General features: G+C 40.3%; 1 protein-coding gene across 3 annotated transcripts in view; it reads right to left on the bottom strand.

The window, feature by feature from the left end:
• Nucleotides 1–14,051, bottom strand: part of MAP7D2 (MAP7 domain containing 2) — a 75,603-nt gene that overhangs the window by 35,616 nt on the left and 25,936 nt on the right. For all 3 annotated transcript variants that reach the window (XM_042868302.1, XM_042868301.1, XM_042868300.1), the window contains exon 2: nucleotides 337–414. In XM_042868302.1, coding sequence (XP_042724236.1) covers nucleotides 337–414 — 78 coding nt within the window. The remainder of the gene's footprint in view (nucleotides 1–336; nucleotides 415–14,051) is intronic.

The following is a 14,051-nucleotide window of genomic DNA, read 5'->3' on the forward strand; positions in this document are numbered from 1 at the left end:
TTACCAAATAATCCTACATATTAATATAAATGTTATTCGAGGCTTATTTCAGGTTTTTTGTTTGTTTTACAAATACAAATCCTAGCAGTCAGCACATTAACCTATATTCAAAAGTACATGTATCACAGAAGAAAGTCAATTAATTGCTGCAAAATATGAAATACTTGAATGGAAATTAAAGAACGTATCCATTAGTTTTAAAGAAGTAATATAAGTCATAAAGGCTAGTAATAGACTAAACAACAGTGTTTAAAACTCAAAACAGAAGAAATGTCATATAACTGAAGTCTAGTAGCATATATACATGAATAATACAGACACTTCCCACCATCTTACCAAGATATTTCTCTCTTTCTTCTCTTCGTTCTTTTGCTAGTCTCTGTCTTTCATCAGTTTTTAGAAATCCATCAATGGCTGAAGTGAGAAAGAGAAGAAAAACAAGTGTTAGTAAAACCAAAGAAGCATCCCAAAGAACTCTCTGCTTCCTGCAAATTGAATCTAGCGCATGTAACAGCCCAGACAACAGAAATGACTTTGCACTTGGTGGAGGCAGATGGGTTAACAATCTCTTACCTACTGCTGAAGTCCAAACACACCTCATCGGCCTAAGCATCAGGCTCTTCTCAGTGTGAACAAGCAAGCTCTTAGTGCTCATTTTAAAGTTTGTATGTTTCTTGGGAAACATTGTAAAGATGCAATCAATGTCCCTTCCACTTTGGTAGTAACCTCAAAAGTGAGATCTTGGCTATCAAGTTTAGCCAAGTTTTTGGCTAACAAAAATAAAAGGCAGTTCAGGAAAGCAATAGAAACAGTATGTAGTTCTCTCATAGCTTAATGCTGTGTGGAGTCCCAGCCGTCGTATTTGCAGCCTCCCAGCCCACAGGAAACCACCAGCACCAACTCACTGCAACAAGCAGTAATTACTGCAGGATGAGGCTAGGCAGACAGCAGCCCTTCTACTTCCTTTTCCAGGTAGGAAACAGTTTCCCTCCTCCAGTCGGTACCTACAAGCACATTACTCACCTGGGAGGAGGTTGCTTTGTTTTATAGCCAGACATTGAAGCAAGGCCCAATCCACTGAACAGCATGATTTGGCCTGGCAGTCAGAGCATGACACATGAGGAGGCTGGGAGCCACCTGCCTTTGCACTCTGCAAAGAGCTGATGGCTGGGTCTTCACAGACTCCTCCATCCCAAACACCACACACAAGCTCTCCAGGCCCTGCTTTCTGGACAAGCCTTAGCCACTGACTTGAGAGAGCAGCTAGCTGACTGCATCCTTCCAACAACTGGGCCTCCAAAGCCCTCGTTTCTCTCTTTACTTCCAGGATCTCCTGGGGTTTTAGCAGGGCCACAGTGCACACAAGCAGAGGGTTTCACAGCAGTTTATATCTTCCACCATCATTATTTGGGCTCTCTGCTGAGTTTCCATATAATGGAATCCCCTTCCCCTTTTGCACAAAGAACTGCAGTTGGGCTTTTTTTTTTTTTTTTTCTGATAAATACAATGGAAAACTGACTTGGATTGTAACTGCAATTCTCCTTCCCAAAAATTACACTTCTAAGCGCAGGGGGCATTCTGCCCATGGAAGCAAAGCTTGTACAGAGCGAGGACTTTTCTGTAAAGGGAACTGCTGTGTAGTAAGTTTGAAGACCAGCCTCAGTGGCCTCTTGTGGCTAGGAAAAAATGCCAGTGTTCACACAGACAGCAACTGCCCAAAGGCAGCCAGGTCCATGGCAAATGGCAACTACAGCTGTCGGCTGGGTAGTTACACCAGGAATGTGTGGGTCAGATCAATATCTACTTATGACCAAAGACTCATCCTACTTCCAAACTAGTCCAGTTGTTTGTTCGCTTGGCTGCCATTAATTGTCAGATTTGACAAGCAGTGAGAGCAGCAACTGAGTACAGCAAACGTGACAGGGGGTTATAACTACTAGGAAGGGCCTGCATTTAAGTGCCTAAAAAGAAGAAGCCTGTTGTCAGCATGGTTAAATTACAGTTCCAATTAATGGAAAGTTATTTGAAGATCTGAAACTAAAAAACAACTTGGAAACCACAATTTAGACTAGAAGGAGCAGATACGAAACCAAATCTGGATGAAGATCCCAGGGAAGGAAGATTGGTCTTGAGAGCAAGCACAGGCTGCAGGCAGGGAAGGAGACGAACAGAGGCAGGAACTGAGCTCTTAGGAGTGAAGGGGAGCGGTTGAGAAGTGGCACCTGAAGAATGGAAAACTGGATGGCAGTAAACTGGAGGGATTGGAGGAGCCTCTGGTTCGTGTTCATAAAACAGTGCGCTGACTTTCACTGCCCTCCTGCTTCCAGCAAATACCTATGAAATCTACAGATTAAATTATGTCCAATAAAATTATCAATAAAATTGCCAATAAAATTACAGCAATCTATTTCTACTGTGTTTGCTTTATGAATGCAAGTGGGTAGAAGTGGATCTAAAAGCTCCGGTCTTGTCACAACTGCCACAGCTCTCCCAAGCTGACATGGGATGAAACTTCCACTTTTCTAGGTTGCCTTCCTCAAGACTACAGATGTCTCAATCCTACCAGCAATATTAAAAAGACTGTCAAGGTTGTACTGCCAGATGCTTAAGAAATGAGAATGTATAAGAATTAAAACAGTCTGCACATTCCTTGTTTTGCTTCCTTCCAGACATATTATTATGTATTTTTTCTTTTTAGGTCCCTTGGCTTATGCAGTACATAGGATGAACTTCCTCAAGGAGTAAACCAAGTTCATAACAAAGGAATTGCAGCTTATGCTTCCTGCTTCATTTCCTTCTGAAACTGGAAAGTGTTTAGAAAAAGAAAGAGAAATAATTTGAAGGCTGCCCTGGAGAAGAACACCCCACACTTGGCTATGTCACAGAAGAAACAACAAAATACATGGGATGACTGTTCATTAAAGGTGCAACTCACCAATGCAGAAATGAACTGTGTGGAGGAAAACAGCATGTGATCTCTTGAAACACAGACATCATAACTGCATACGCATGCAGCAAGGGTAGCATTAAAATAGCACAGGCGTCTTAGAGCTTTGAAGGCTGGAATAATATTCCCTGGGTAGTAACTTCTATTCTAGCATGATTTTTAAGGCTTCAATTTGTTTAATACATGCCTTCACGCAATATACATTATAAGTGTAATGAGTACACCAGCTATTTGCGATGAGAAATTTGATTAACGATAGGAATGCAAGTTCTGTTTTGCAAAACAGACTACGAACAGCAAGCTAGCACAGACAGCTCTACAATTACAATAACACTACACCATCTCTGTTTCGTAACACGAACTGCCGGTAGGTGGCAGAACAAGGTTTAAATGAAAAAACAAAACCACACAGCAAAAACGCTTTCACTGTGATGTAGGAAGTGACCTCAGGTTAATATTTTGCACATTCAGCTTTATCCTGAGCTTTCTTTATGTTTAACTAAAGCAGTTTAAAAAGGTGTGTAACAGTTGCGCAACATTTAAGACACATAAATATATGCCAACCAGAATAATGAATATGAAGAATCACTAGCAGAAAATTCTTCCTTTACCCCCAGTCTTGCAAAATATGGAAAATGCCCAGTTAACAACAACAAAGATGTTACGGTAAGGAGCTGCTCTCTTCTCCCTTCTCCAAGTAAGTTGCTGCTACTTATATTTTATTTCTCAGCTCCACTCTGCAAAAATCCCTTTTCAGGAAGTCCCCATTCTCAAAGGCTGCTGTGTGTCAGTTAGGTTGTGTCTGACCGCTGGGCTAATTTCTCAAGGCTGTGCCTCATTTTTGACTGAAGAGAGTCAGCTGCTCCTCTGGGACTTTGTTACAGCAAGCATTTCTAAAGAAGATCCTAACTTAAAACTAGTTAAAACATTAGCAGCCTTGCAGCAGCAACCTGCCATCTAATGCTGAAAGACTATTTCAACACTTCGTTACTTTGAAATAAATACTCAGAACTAAAAATTGACGTGTTAATCAGTTTCAACTCTTTTTGATGGGCAACATATATCTATTTAGACAGATGAAACAGTGCCAGAACATGTACACTTATTACACACTATATACCACTGCATAAACTTCTTGGCTATCACTAAAGACAGAAAGGAAGATTCTTGTGTTCTGACAAGGCAAGCTTTGTCTTTTGAAACCCATCCTCTGCTACTGGTTGAGAATACAAGTACTCCAGCAGGACAGTCAGGTTGTTGGAAGCTGAGAGTATGTTTCAGTAGGATGAACGAGCTGCCTAGACGCTTCCTCTTCTGAAATTTGCACTGGAGCAGCAGCAAACAGGTATGGCTCCTATTCATAAATTTTCTTACTTTGTTTTTAAACCTATGTAGTTTTCTGTACTCTATAATATCCCATGATATTTAGTTACATGTTTATATACAGGAGATACTCAAGCTTTTGGTAGCAGACACCCCAATGAAGAAGTTAAGCGGAGATCCAAGGCCAGCTTTATATAACGCATTTAGAACTTTGGCCACGTTGCATAGTCTGTTCAAGGCCGTTAGACCTTTGTCCATTCTACACAGCAACATTCCACCTTTGCCACTGCATACATCACCTAAAATGACATTGCTGTATTGGTGAAATTCCTGGTTCAAATGCACTTCTGTCAGAGGGAAAGCAATTTTCCCATGTATCATGTATGGTGTTCAGGGAGGCAATACAGCTGAATGCTCACAGAATAGGCACCCACCAGCATGGAGGTGGCCTTGATAGCAACGTGGGGAGCAGGTCTGTAGAGCAAGCCAGACAAATGAACCACTGCACTTACCACCCACCCTTCTGCTGGCAATCTCCACTGTTTCAAATTATATTTATCTCAGTTGATAGAATCAAGGTTTTACTCCTTGGAATCTGCTTTTCCTCCTTCAAGACTGTTCTTCGAAATAACAAAGAACATGCTTTTCCACCTGCTGCTGCTTTCCAATGCTGAATGAAGAAACATCATATTCTTCAATTTCATGGTGACTGACTATACTCTGCAAGGAGACAAAGGTTTAAGATGGCATATGACTGGGGTCACGGAGGACTATTTCCATCAAGAAAAGGCATTTTTTCTGAACTTATAAGTTATTGCTGAGAGGCTTTCAGGTAGAGTCTACAGGCAAACGACAGATGAGCCTTACAGGTATGTCAATAAAATCCTGTAGAACTTCCTCTTTTTTGATAACTGCCTTTTATTAAGTTTAATTTAAGAAGCTTGCTTATTGCATTGCATTCAAAAAAAACAAAAAAAAACAAAACAAAACAAACAACCTACAAAGGAACAGAATTTTTCAGTTGCAGCTAGTTAATTTTATTGCTAGGTTTGTCAGTACAGACTTCAAATATAACTAGAAAAAAAGGTATTTTCTATTATATCAGAGATAACAGGGAAGTTATTTGTTATTATAAAGATGTTAAGTGGACAAAGTCATTAAGGGCAGACTCAGTTGCCAAACACAGTGGCTTTTCAGACACCCAGGGCTAATTGTGTAAGACGTGGCCTGGCAAGTATCAGAGAGAACCTGCCAGGTATCTGCACACTCCAGTTAAACAACTGGGACACCGCGTGTCACAAGATGCCAGCTTCGTGTTTCTGATCCCCACACTAAATGTTCAAGGTTTTCATTTGCATCAGGATATATACCATACTAACACAAAGATAACAGTATGAAAATATATCCCACAAACACCTTATCAGCTCCCTGGGACTGCATGCCCTGTGTATAAGCTGTACCTAGCCATAACAGGGCCCCAGGCAGACTCCAGTATCACAGACATAGCAGTTAAGTCTCACAGGTCATCAGAGAGCAGATAATATACACAGCAGAATTTTTGTCATTTATGAAGACATTAATGATCACTGAACAGATCTGTGTTAGACAGCCTAAGATGCAGCAAGCCCATACAAAGCAGCTGCACTGAGTTAATGTGTGTTCCATATTGCCATCTCTTTTAAGTGCTTTGGCAGCCACTCTCTCACACAGGAGGGAGACAGGAGTTTCAGGCTGACTTACCAGTCCCCTTCACCAGGATGTGGTGCACACAAATCTTCACAGCTGTGTTTTTCAAGACTGCAATAGACCTGTCCCTTCAACTCACTACTACTGGTGGTTAAAAAAAGTGCACTCAAAAGGGGATGAATGGTGAAAGTTCAACCACAGAGTCTAACCATGGTTGTTTGATTTGTGGCTTTTTTTTTTTTCCCCTGAAGAAAATGAAGATTAAAAAAAAAATCTTGTGTCATGTTTATGAAGACAAAGTTAAATACACAATTTCTAAGTGAATCAGTTTCTTCAAGTACTCTGTATTCCTACCTCTGACAGTGTAGGTCCTAGTTCTGTCAATGTAGATCCTAATTAACCCTTTCAACCTCACTATAGCTGAAAAATCCTCTCAAGATGTTCTTACACATAAGAATGGATACCATGCATGACAATAATTTCATTCAAATAAATATAAACACTTTAATCCTACATTTGTTTCTGGAAATGTTATTATTCATTAGCACAGATTTTTAGCATCAGATCTTGACAATACTCAAACACACCAACTCCCTTCCAGAACTATTTACTGTCTGAATGCAGCTAGTTTGAAAATGCTTGCAGGACTTCTTTACACACAAAGCTTGGGTAAAGAACCATTCTGAAGCCCTCACAGAAGCAGTGTCATTTCTCTGAGAAGTTTACCTTTGTAGCACACCTGAAAACCTACAAACTAATGCCCAGTGGATTTTCATATGCTGCAAGATAAAGCCCATGTAAAGACATGCAGAGCTGGTAAATAAGCATAAAAGAGAACCCTCTCTGTCATATAAATCATATTGTGTTCCTTTTCCCTATGCTTACCTTCCATGATGCTTGGTTAGCAAAGAGGAAGGAGAAAGATGACAAAAAGAAAGGAGGTTTCCTTTTGCTTATTGTATATCTTTCACACAGCAATTAGTAACGAATGGGATTCATTCCTCTGCTAGAAGACAGGCAACTACTGTTAATAGTGCCATACAGAACACAAAATAAAATGTTCCTATATATGAACATTATGTCCAGAGCCTTAGCTAATTTTTCTGAGTGCCCTAATGTGAGTTTTAAAGCAGCTATAGCTCCAGCAGTCACTGATCAAAGTAATCACAGCCCCAGGGTTAGCTACAAGACAGCCCTGCAACTGGGGTCCTGTCTTCATTTTGCTCCTGTTCCCAATGAGACCTTTATCTCTTGCAGAACATCAGCAGATGCTGTACTTCACATCAAGATATTTCTTACACGAATAATTTTCAGATATATTTATTCTTAAAAAAAAAAAAGGACTTTATACAGTATTAGAATTATAAGTATTAAAAATCATTCACACTTTCATCTTATAATAATTTAAGCAGGCTTTTAAAAAAAACAAAGCTTGATTTTAAGAAGTACATATTTCTTTCCTAGTAAATGTAGACATTTTCAGTGTAAAATGTTATCATATTTAAAGAGGCACTGTTTGAGATGTGGAAAAATCAGTCTTTAAAACTGACCCAGTCACCACTTTTTCTTATCATCAAGAAGGCACTATAATTAAAGCCTTTAGGAGTATCAACCAAAAATAATAATGTAGTCTTTTTCCCGTTCAGAGACCCACCAAGCTTATGGTGAGGAGTAGAACAAAACGAGCAAATCCCAAAGGAATTTGTGCATTCCCAACTTTACCTTGATAACAGATTCACACTACGCAAACTCCACATCCCAATGAAGCCAGCCTTTTCTAACCCATGCACTGATCAACCAAACCTGTGCCACTAACAACTAACCACTAGCAACTAACTTCTGTGCCTGATCATGGGCTACTATTTCAGCACCTGATGATGAATGGAAAAAAATCAATGGTCTTTCTGGAATGAAAACCATACATTCTGTGACAGAAAGAAAAAAAAAAAAAAGGAAGAAAAAAATAAATAGTACTTCTAACTCATAGTTATCATTTTGAAAGTAAACAGAAGCAGGGTTCAATAAGGAGCAATTTTGAAGAGCTGGAAATAGGCTGAAACAACAAACCAAACCTCAAAGTTATGAACATTATAGCTGCAATTTTTTTCCCTCACTATATAAGCTTTTTATCCTTCCATGCACTTATTGCACTTCTCTTAAATCAGCAACTGTCCTAACGTGCATTTAGCCTGCACACACTGGTTTGCTTGCACAGTCCAGTCTCACTGACTCCAGCAGAACTACTTTGTCAGAGCTGGTAGACAAAATTCATCAGGCCCAGTGAGCCATCACATACCTTGTCCAAGCCTGAAAGAGGCCCTGTCACCCATGCACTGTCATAAACACCAACTTTAGGACAAGAAGCAACGGTCTTATGTTGCACCAGGGGAGGTTCAGGTTGGTTATAAGGAAAAATTTCTTCTCAGAAAGAGTGGTGAGGCAGTGGCACAGGCTGCCCAGGGAGGTGGCAGAGTCACTGTCCCTGGAGGTGTTCAAGAAATGAGTGGATGTGGCACTGAGAGACATGGTTAGTGGTGAGTGAGTTTAGAGTTGGACTCAATGATCTCAGTGGTCTTTTCCGATTGCAATGATTTTATGATTAATGAAAAAATGCTTTTATTGGGAAGGGCATCTATAAATACCTTAAATACTGCTTGGCTAGTTCACTTAATCTTACAGACTCAGCAGGAAATATTGTCATTGTAGGCCAGTAAGCCTTGAGTCATGGTCATTTTGCTCCAGTTATCTAAGAGAAATGCTGTAGAATCACACACAATTCTTTTTTTATCCAACTCAGTGATTTCAACCCAAACAGCAGCATTTCAAGGACATACACAGCAATACAAACAAAATTCAATCTCTTTTCAAAAATTTGGAAAACATCAGTTTTAAAAAAAAAACAAACAGATATTCATTATTACTCACTGAAACCAAAAACAAGAGTTTTGCATCCTCAATGTAGTCCAGGACACTTCAACTCTTCACTAAAAATTTCCTTCTGGACTTGTGCTACACATTCACAAATTAGTATCTGTTGATTGCACGTATTTTTGATTAGGCATTAAATAACCAAAGCCCAGTGAAAATTAGGATTTCAATGAAATACACTGACCTGTTAAGCAGCAAGTGATATAAAAACTATCAGCTTCCTCCACCTAACTGGCTTTGCTGGTATATAGCACTGAAAACTGACCTTATTCTTTAGCTCTATTACAGCTTTCATTGCTGTGCTGCACTCAGTGATAGCTGAAGCCTATGAAGACAGCAAAAATGAAGGGCAGACATGCTATATATCATGAGCTTTAGCTATGTCCTTACAGGCACAGCAGTCCTACATAGCCCTCAGGTGGACAAGCAGCCTATCTGCAGCCGGAGCTCCACTCCTGCTGTTTCAGTGTTTTTTTTTTTGTTGTTGTTGTATTTCTTTTTCTCCCTCTCTGACAATGACAGCTCTCACTCAAACCTTCACAGCAACTTCCAATGCTGCAATTTACAACCAAGGGGTGCAGGAGCCAGTATTTGCAAAGGTGCTTATTTGGAGAAGACAGACAGTTCCCACACACAAGCCCTTAGAAAACTTACAGCATACTGCTGGGAAGGGCTGATGTGTTCACTCAAAATACTACCAGCCTGAGCTATATCCCCTATAACACCTGGCAGTGGGGCTGTTTCCCCTGCTTTCCACCACTGCATGAGCCACAGTTCTTTGCTAACATCCTGCTTCGTATTGGAGAAGTGGAGATGATTTTCCCACCTTGGCATCAGCCTGGAGCATTGGTCACATTGCCTGGATCAGGATATTCAAGCGCTCTGGCAAAGCTTGATATTGCACTACTGGAGCTGCATTCACCTGAAAAGGAATAGCACCTGTACAGAGTACCTGCAAATCTCCAGGTTCAGGTGGATCAACCTGGGGGTCAGAAGGACTGTGTTTTGAGGGTCATCCTGAGGAGCCAAGGCAACCTCCTGCATGGTCTCTGCATGCAGGGCTAGAGGGGCAAAGCAGACGCCTGCGGGAAAGCAAGTGCTTACAGGTGGGCCAACTGGTAGGGATTAGAGAGAAAAAGGGAAATCCTATAATCTAACTTCTGAGTAACCCGAATGTCCAGGTTCTTATACAAAACCATGACACAGCAAACCTACAGTTAGTTTGCAAGGCATTCTTCTCCAGCACTGAGTAGAAATTACAACGTAGATTTGTCAGTGTTTTGTTTTTTTCAATATTATCTTCAAAAACAAAAGTAATCTAAAAAGGAATAACTGTTGAAGAAACAATAAAACAGTGTTTCAATCTGTGGATAAAGAAACCACACAGAGAACACATGAGCTTGGTGAAGGAGCTGATCAGACAATGCAATTTGCAAAACGTATCACTGACCTTAAACAATTGAATCCAGATGTGTGTAGAGACAACTCCGTAAAATCATCCTGCTAATATTTATTTCATTTCCAGTCTAATTTACTTCAGTCTAGCAGAGCTATTTGTTCTTTGCGATTTGCTGTGAGTTTTAGAAAAAGTATATAGAGAATCAAGAATATCTGTTGGGCTTGTAACAATGCTTACAAAAACACTACTGCCCGTATACCCTTCATTTCCAACACACACCTACTTCATTTTCTCTAGACAATGGAGTTTACTTTTCAATGTTACCTTCATTTTTCACAATACCCTACTCTTCATCATTAAGTTGGTGACGACTGAAGATGTGGAGAAGACTTCAGAATGTTTCCCTTCTATTCTTTTTGGTGAGCGAAAGGAACATAAAGCATTTAACAAAAGCAAAGTAACAAAGCACTGATGACTTACAAACATGGGCTCCCATCAATTACTAATCTAAAAGGCTTCCAACTTTCCTATGCCCCAGGCTGGTACATGCTGAAACTACCTGCTACACCACACAGAAAAAAAACAACCAAACAACTGGATTTCTGATGAAGGAAATGCATTTCCCCTGTCATTTCACAAAAGCTTCAAAAAACAAGCAAAGCTGATTAATCCAGAGTGGATATTACCAAGTGAACTTTATCCTCTATGGACTTGACCATGATTAGGAGCAGGAATTAAAATGTTTCTTTTACCAGGCTTCACACTAATAGTACTAACCATGGACTCATGTAAGTGAAAGGAAGAACAGCCATTGATATATCACAATGAAAGTGACGTATTATAGGAAAAAGCACAGCATGCTTAGAGGGAGAAGAAGCTTCTACAATTAGATGTCTTCCTTTACCCTATTTCCTTGCATTCTGATAGGTGCTTTAGGCCAATATGTTTCATAAAGAGAGACATCCAGTCTCACTGACCTTGCCTGCTCCACTCTGATGGACAGTGTTTCATTAAACCAGCCAAAAGCCATTTGATCTAGTGAGTTACTATCGGAAGAATAATCTTCAAGACCAGAAGGCAGCATGCAGACAAACTGATGCGCTAACAAAACTGAGGCTGATAATTTCTGCACTCCTTGAAGTTAAGTGAACCTATGTTCCTAAATACTGATTTCATTTGATCTTTTGCACTTGAAAAGGTGCTAAAAAGATTAATCTACTTTATTACCACTACAGCAGATAAATCTTCATTTAATCTGTAATTTCTCAGAGGATTATTCACTGAGTTTCCGCTCTAAATCTTCTTATTTGTTTACGTAAATTCAGAACACTAGTCACGTTATCAGCTCTTGTGAGGCTGCATCTGGAGTACTACATCCAAGCCTGGGGCCCCCAGTACAAGAAAGACACAGAACTCTTGGAACGGGCCCAGAGGAGGACCACTAAGATGATCAGAGGGCTGCAGCACCTCTCCTATGAAGAAAGGTTGAGGGAACTGGGATTGTTTAGCTTGGAGAAGAGAAGGCTCCAGGGAGACCTCATTGTGGCTTTCCAGTACTTGAAGGGAACGTATAAACAGGAAGGGGAATGGCTGTTTACATGGGCTGATAGTGACAGGACAAGGGGGAATTTTTTAATTAAACTGAGGCAGGGGAGATTTAGGTTAGATATTAGGCAGAATTTTTTCACCCAGAGAGTAGTGATGCACTGGAACAGGTTGCCCAAGGAGGCTGTGGATGCCCCATCCCTGGAGGCATTGAAGGCCAGGCTGGATGTGGCTCTGGGCAGCCTGGTCTGGTGGCTGGTGATCCTGCACACAGCAGGGGGGTTGAAACTGGATTATTGTTGTGGTCCTTTTCAACCCAGGTCATTCTATGATTCCATGGTTATTTCAGGGTAAGAATTTGTAACTTTCACTAATGCCCTTATTTGTGAGGGTCACAACCCAAAGTGAAGTTTTGTGTGATGTACAGAAGTGAATTGCATGCAGTTTTCAATCTCATGCCAGGACTGCCTCTCTGCATGGACATTTTAGTAAAATGGTTGTGTGCCATCACAGAGTAAAAAAAGTTACTTGTTTGGTTGAAAAACTAAAAATGCTTATTATCTTAGTGGTAGAGTCACCATCCCTGGAGGTGTTAAAGAACCATGTGTGGATGTGGCACTGAGGGGCACGGTTAGTGGGCACAGTGTGGTGGGATGGTGGTTGGACTAGGCAGTCTTAGAGGGCTTTTCCAACCTTAATGATCCTATGAATCTGTGAATATAACTCCCTTTAGCTCACTTACTACATCACATCTTGGTTGATGGCTTACAGGTAATTATTGATAGAGGGCAGAGGGACAGACAGATAAACATGATTCTCACTGCTTCATTTACTTTTGAAACTAATGCAGACAGTAGAAACCTTGAAATGGCAGCCAGGCACTTAAAGCCAGATTCCAAGTTCCTTTACCATTTGCGTGCTCTGAGAAACAAAGTGCGCTCAGTGAGCAAGGACACTGCATCTCACTAAGGGTTTTTCTGTCTTCATGGTCCCTACTCACACTTGTTTTTTGTTTGTTTTATTATAGACTTTCAGAAGCAAATCAGCAACTCTAATACCATTCTTTTCCTAATACTTCAGAGTATCTAATTAATTGCCTGCCACTTTTAAAATGGCAGGCTTAAAGGAAGGCAGGCAGGGATGCTGTACAAAATATGCACTTCAAGAGGTGCTTAATCCATTGTTAAGACATGAAATTGACAACATAAACTGATCAACAATAATGAAACAATAATTTTCAGAGGAATTTTTTGTTGTTGTTTCTTCATAAAAAGCAGAATAAGAAACTGTTAGCTGTTGCAGTTTATCAAACCAGCACTATTTGCTCAAAACTGAATGATAAATGAGCTTAAATAAATCTTTTGCAAGGAACATAATAAACTCTAAAAGGAAATGAAGGTAATTATTTGCACTAGTGAAGAGCAGTATATAGTACTTGATCTAGTGGCTGGCAGTCCCGCCAGTGGCACGGGGGTTGGAACTTGATGATCCTTGAGGTCCCTTTCAACCCAGGCCATTCTATGATTCCATGATAAAAGCAGTAAGACTTAAAGAGAGTCTTGCTCAAAACAGCTACTGCACTCAGACTGAAGTCACACTGATTCCCTTATCTGTATTGAAGAAGAGTTAAAGAATATTTCTGATAATTACTGAAGAAGACATCATAGTAATCTCAAAGACAACACTCCTCAACATTATTTGAAGACACTATCTTTTTCCTTTCTTTTCATAGAATCATAGCATCTCCAAGGTTGGATAAGATCCACAGGCTCACCCAGTCCAACCATCCACCGATCAGCAATAGCTCTCACTAAACCATCTTCTTCAACACAACATCCAAACGTTCCTTGAACACCTCCAGGCCCATTCTACTGTATGACCACTCTTTCAGAGAAGTAGTATTTCCTAACATCCAGCCTGAATCTCCCCTGGCACAGCTTGAAGCCATTCCCTCCGGTCCTACCACCGTTTACATGAGAGAAGAGGCTGACCCCAGCTCACTATAACCTCCCTTCAGGTAGTTGTAGAGAGCAGTAAGGTTTCCCCTGAGCCTCCTCTTCTCCAGACTATTTTCAGAAATGTTAAAAACATAGGTTACTAAGTCATTCAATTTCACTCTCAAAATGACTCCAACAAAGACACCTGCCGGCTAATGTAAGAAACAGAGCTTCCTTCCTCACACTCAAAGATTCAGGCTTTTTCTAAGTATTTCACATCTTCTGA

Source organism: Lagopus leucura, unplaced genomic scaffold (assembly GCF_019238085.1).
Source record: "Lagopus leucura isolate 7727_CA_CO unplaced genomic scaffold, USGS_WTPT01 Super-Scaffold_100001, whole genome shotgun sequence".
Taxonomy (NCBI): domain Eukaryota; kingdom Metazoa; phylum Chordata; class Aves; order Galliformes; family Phasianidae; genus Lagopus; species Lagopus leucura.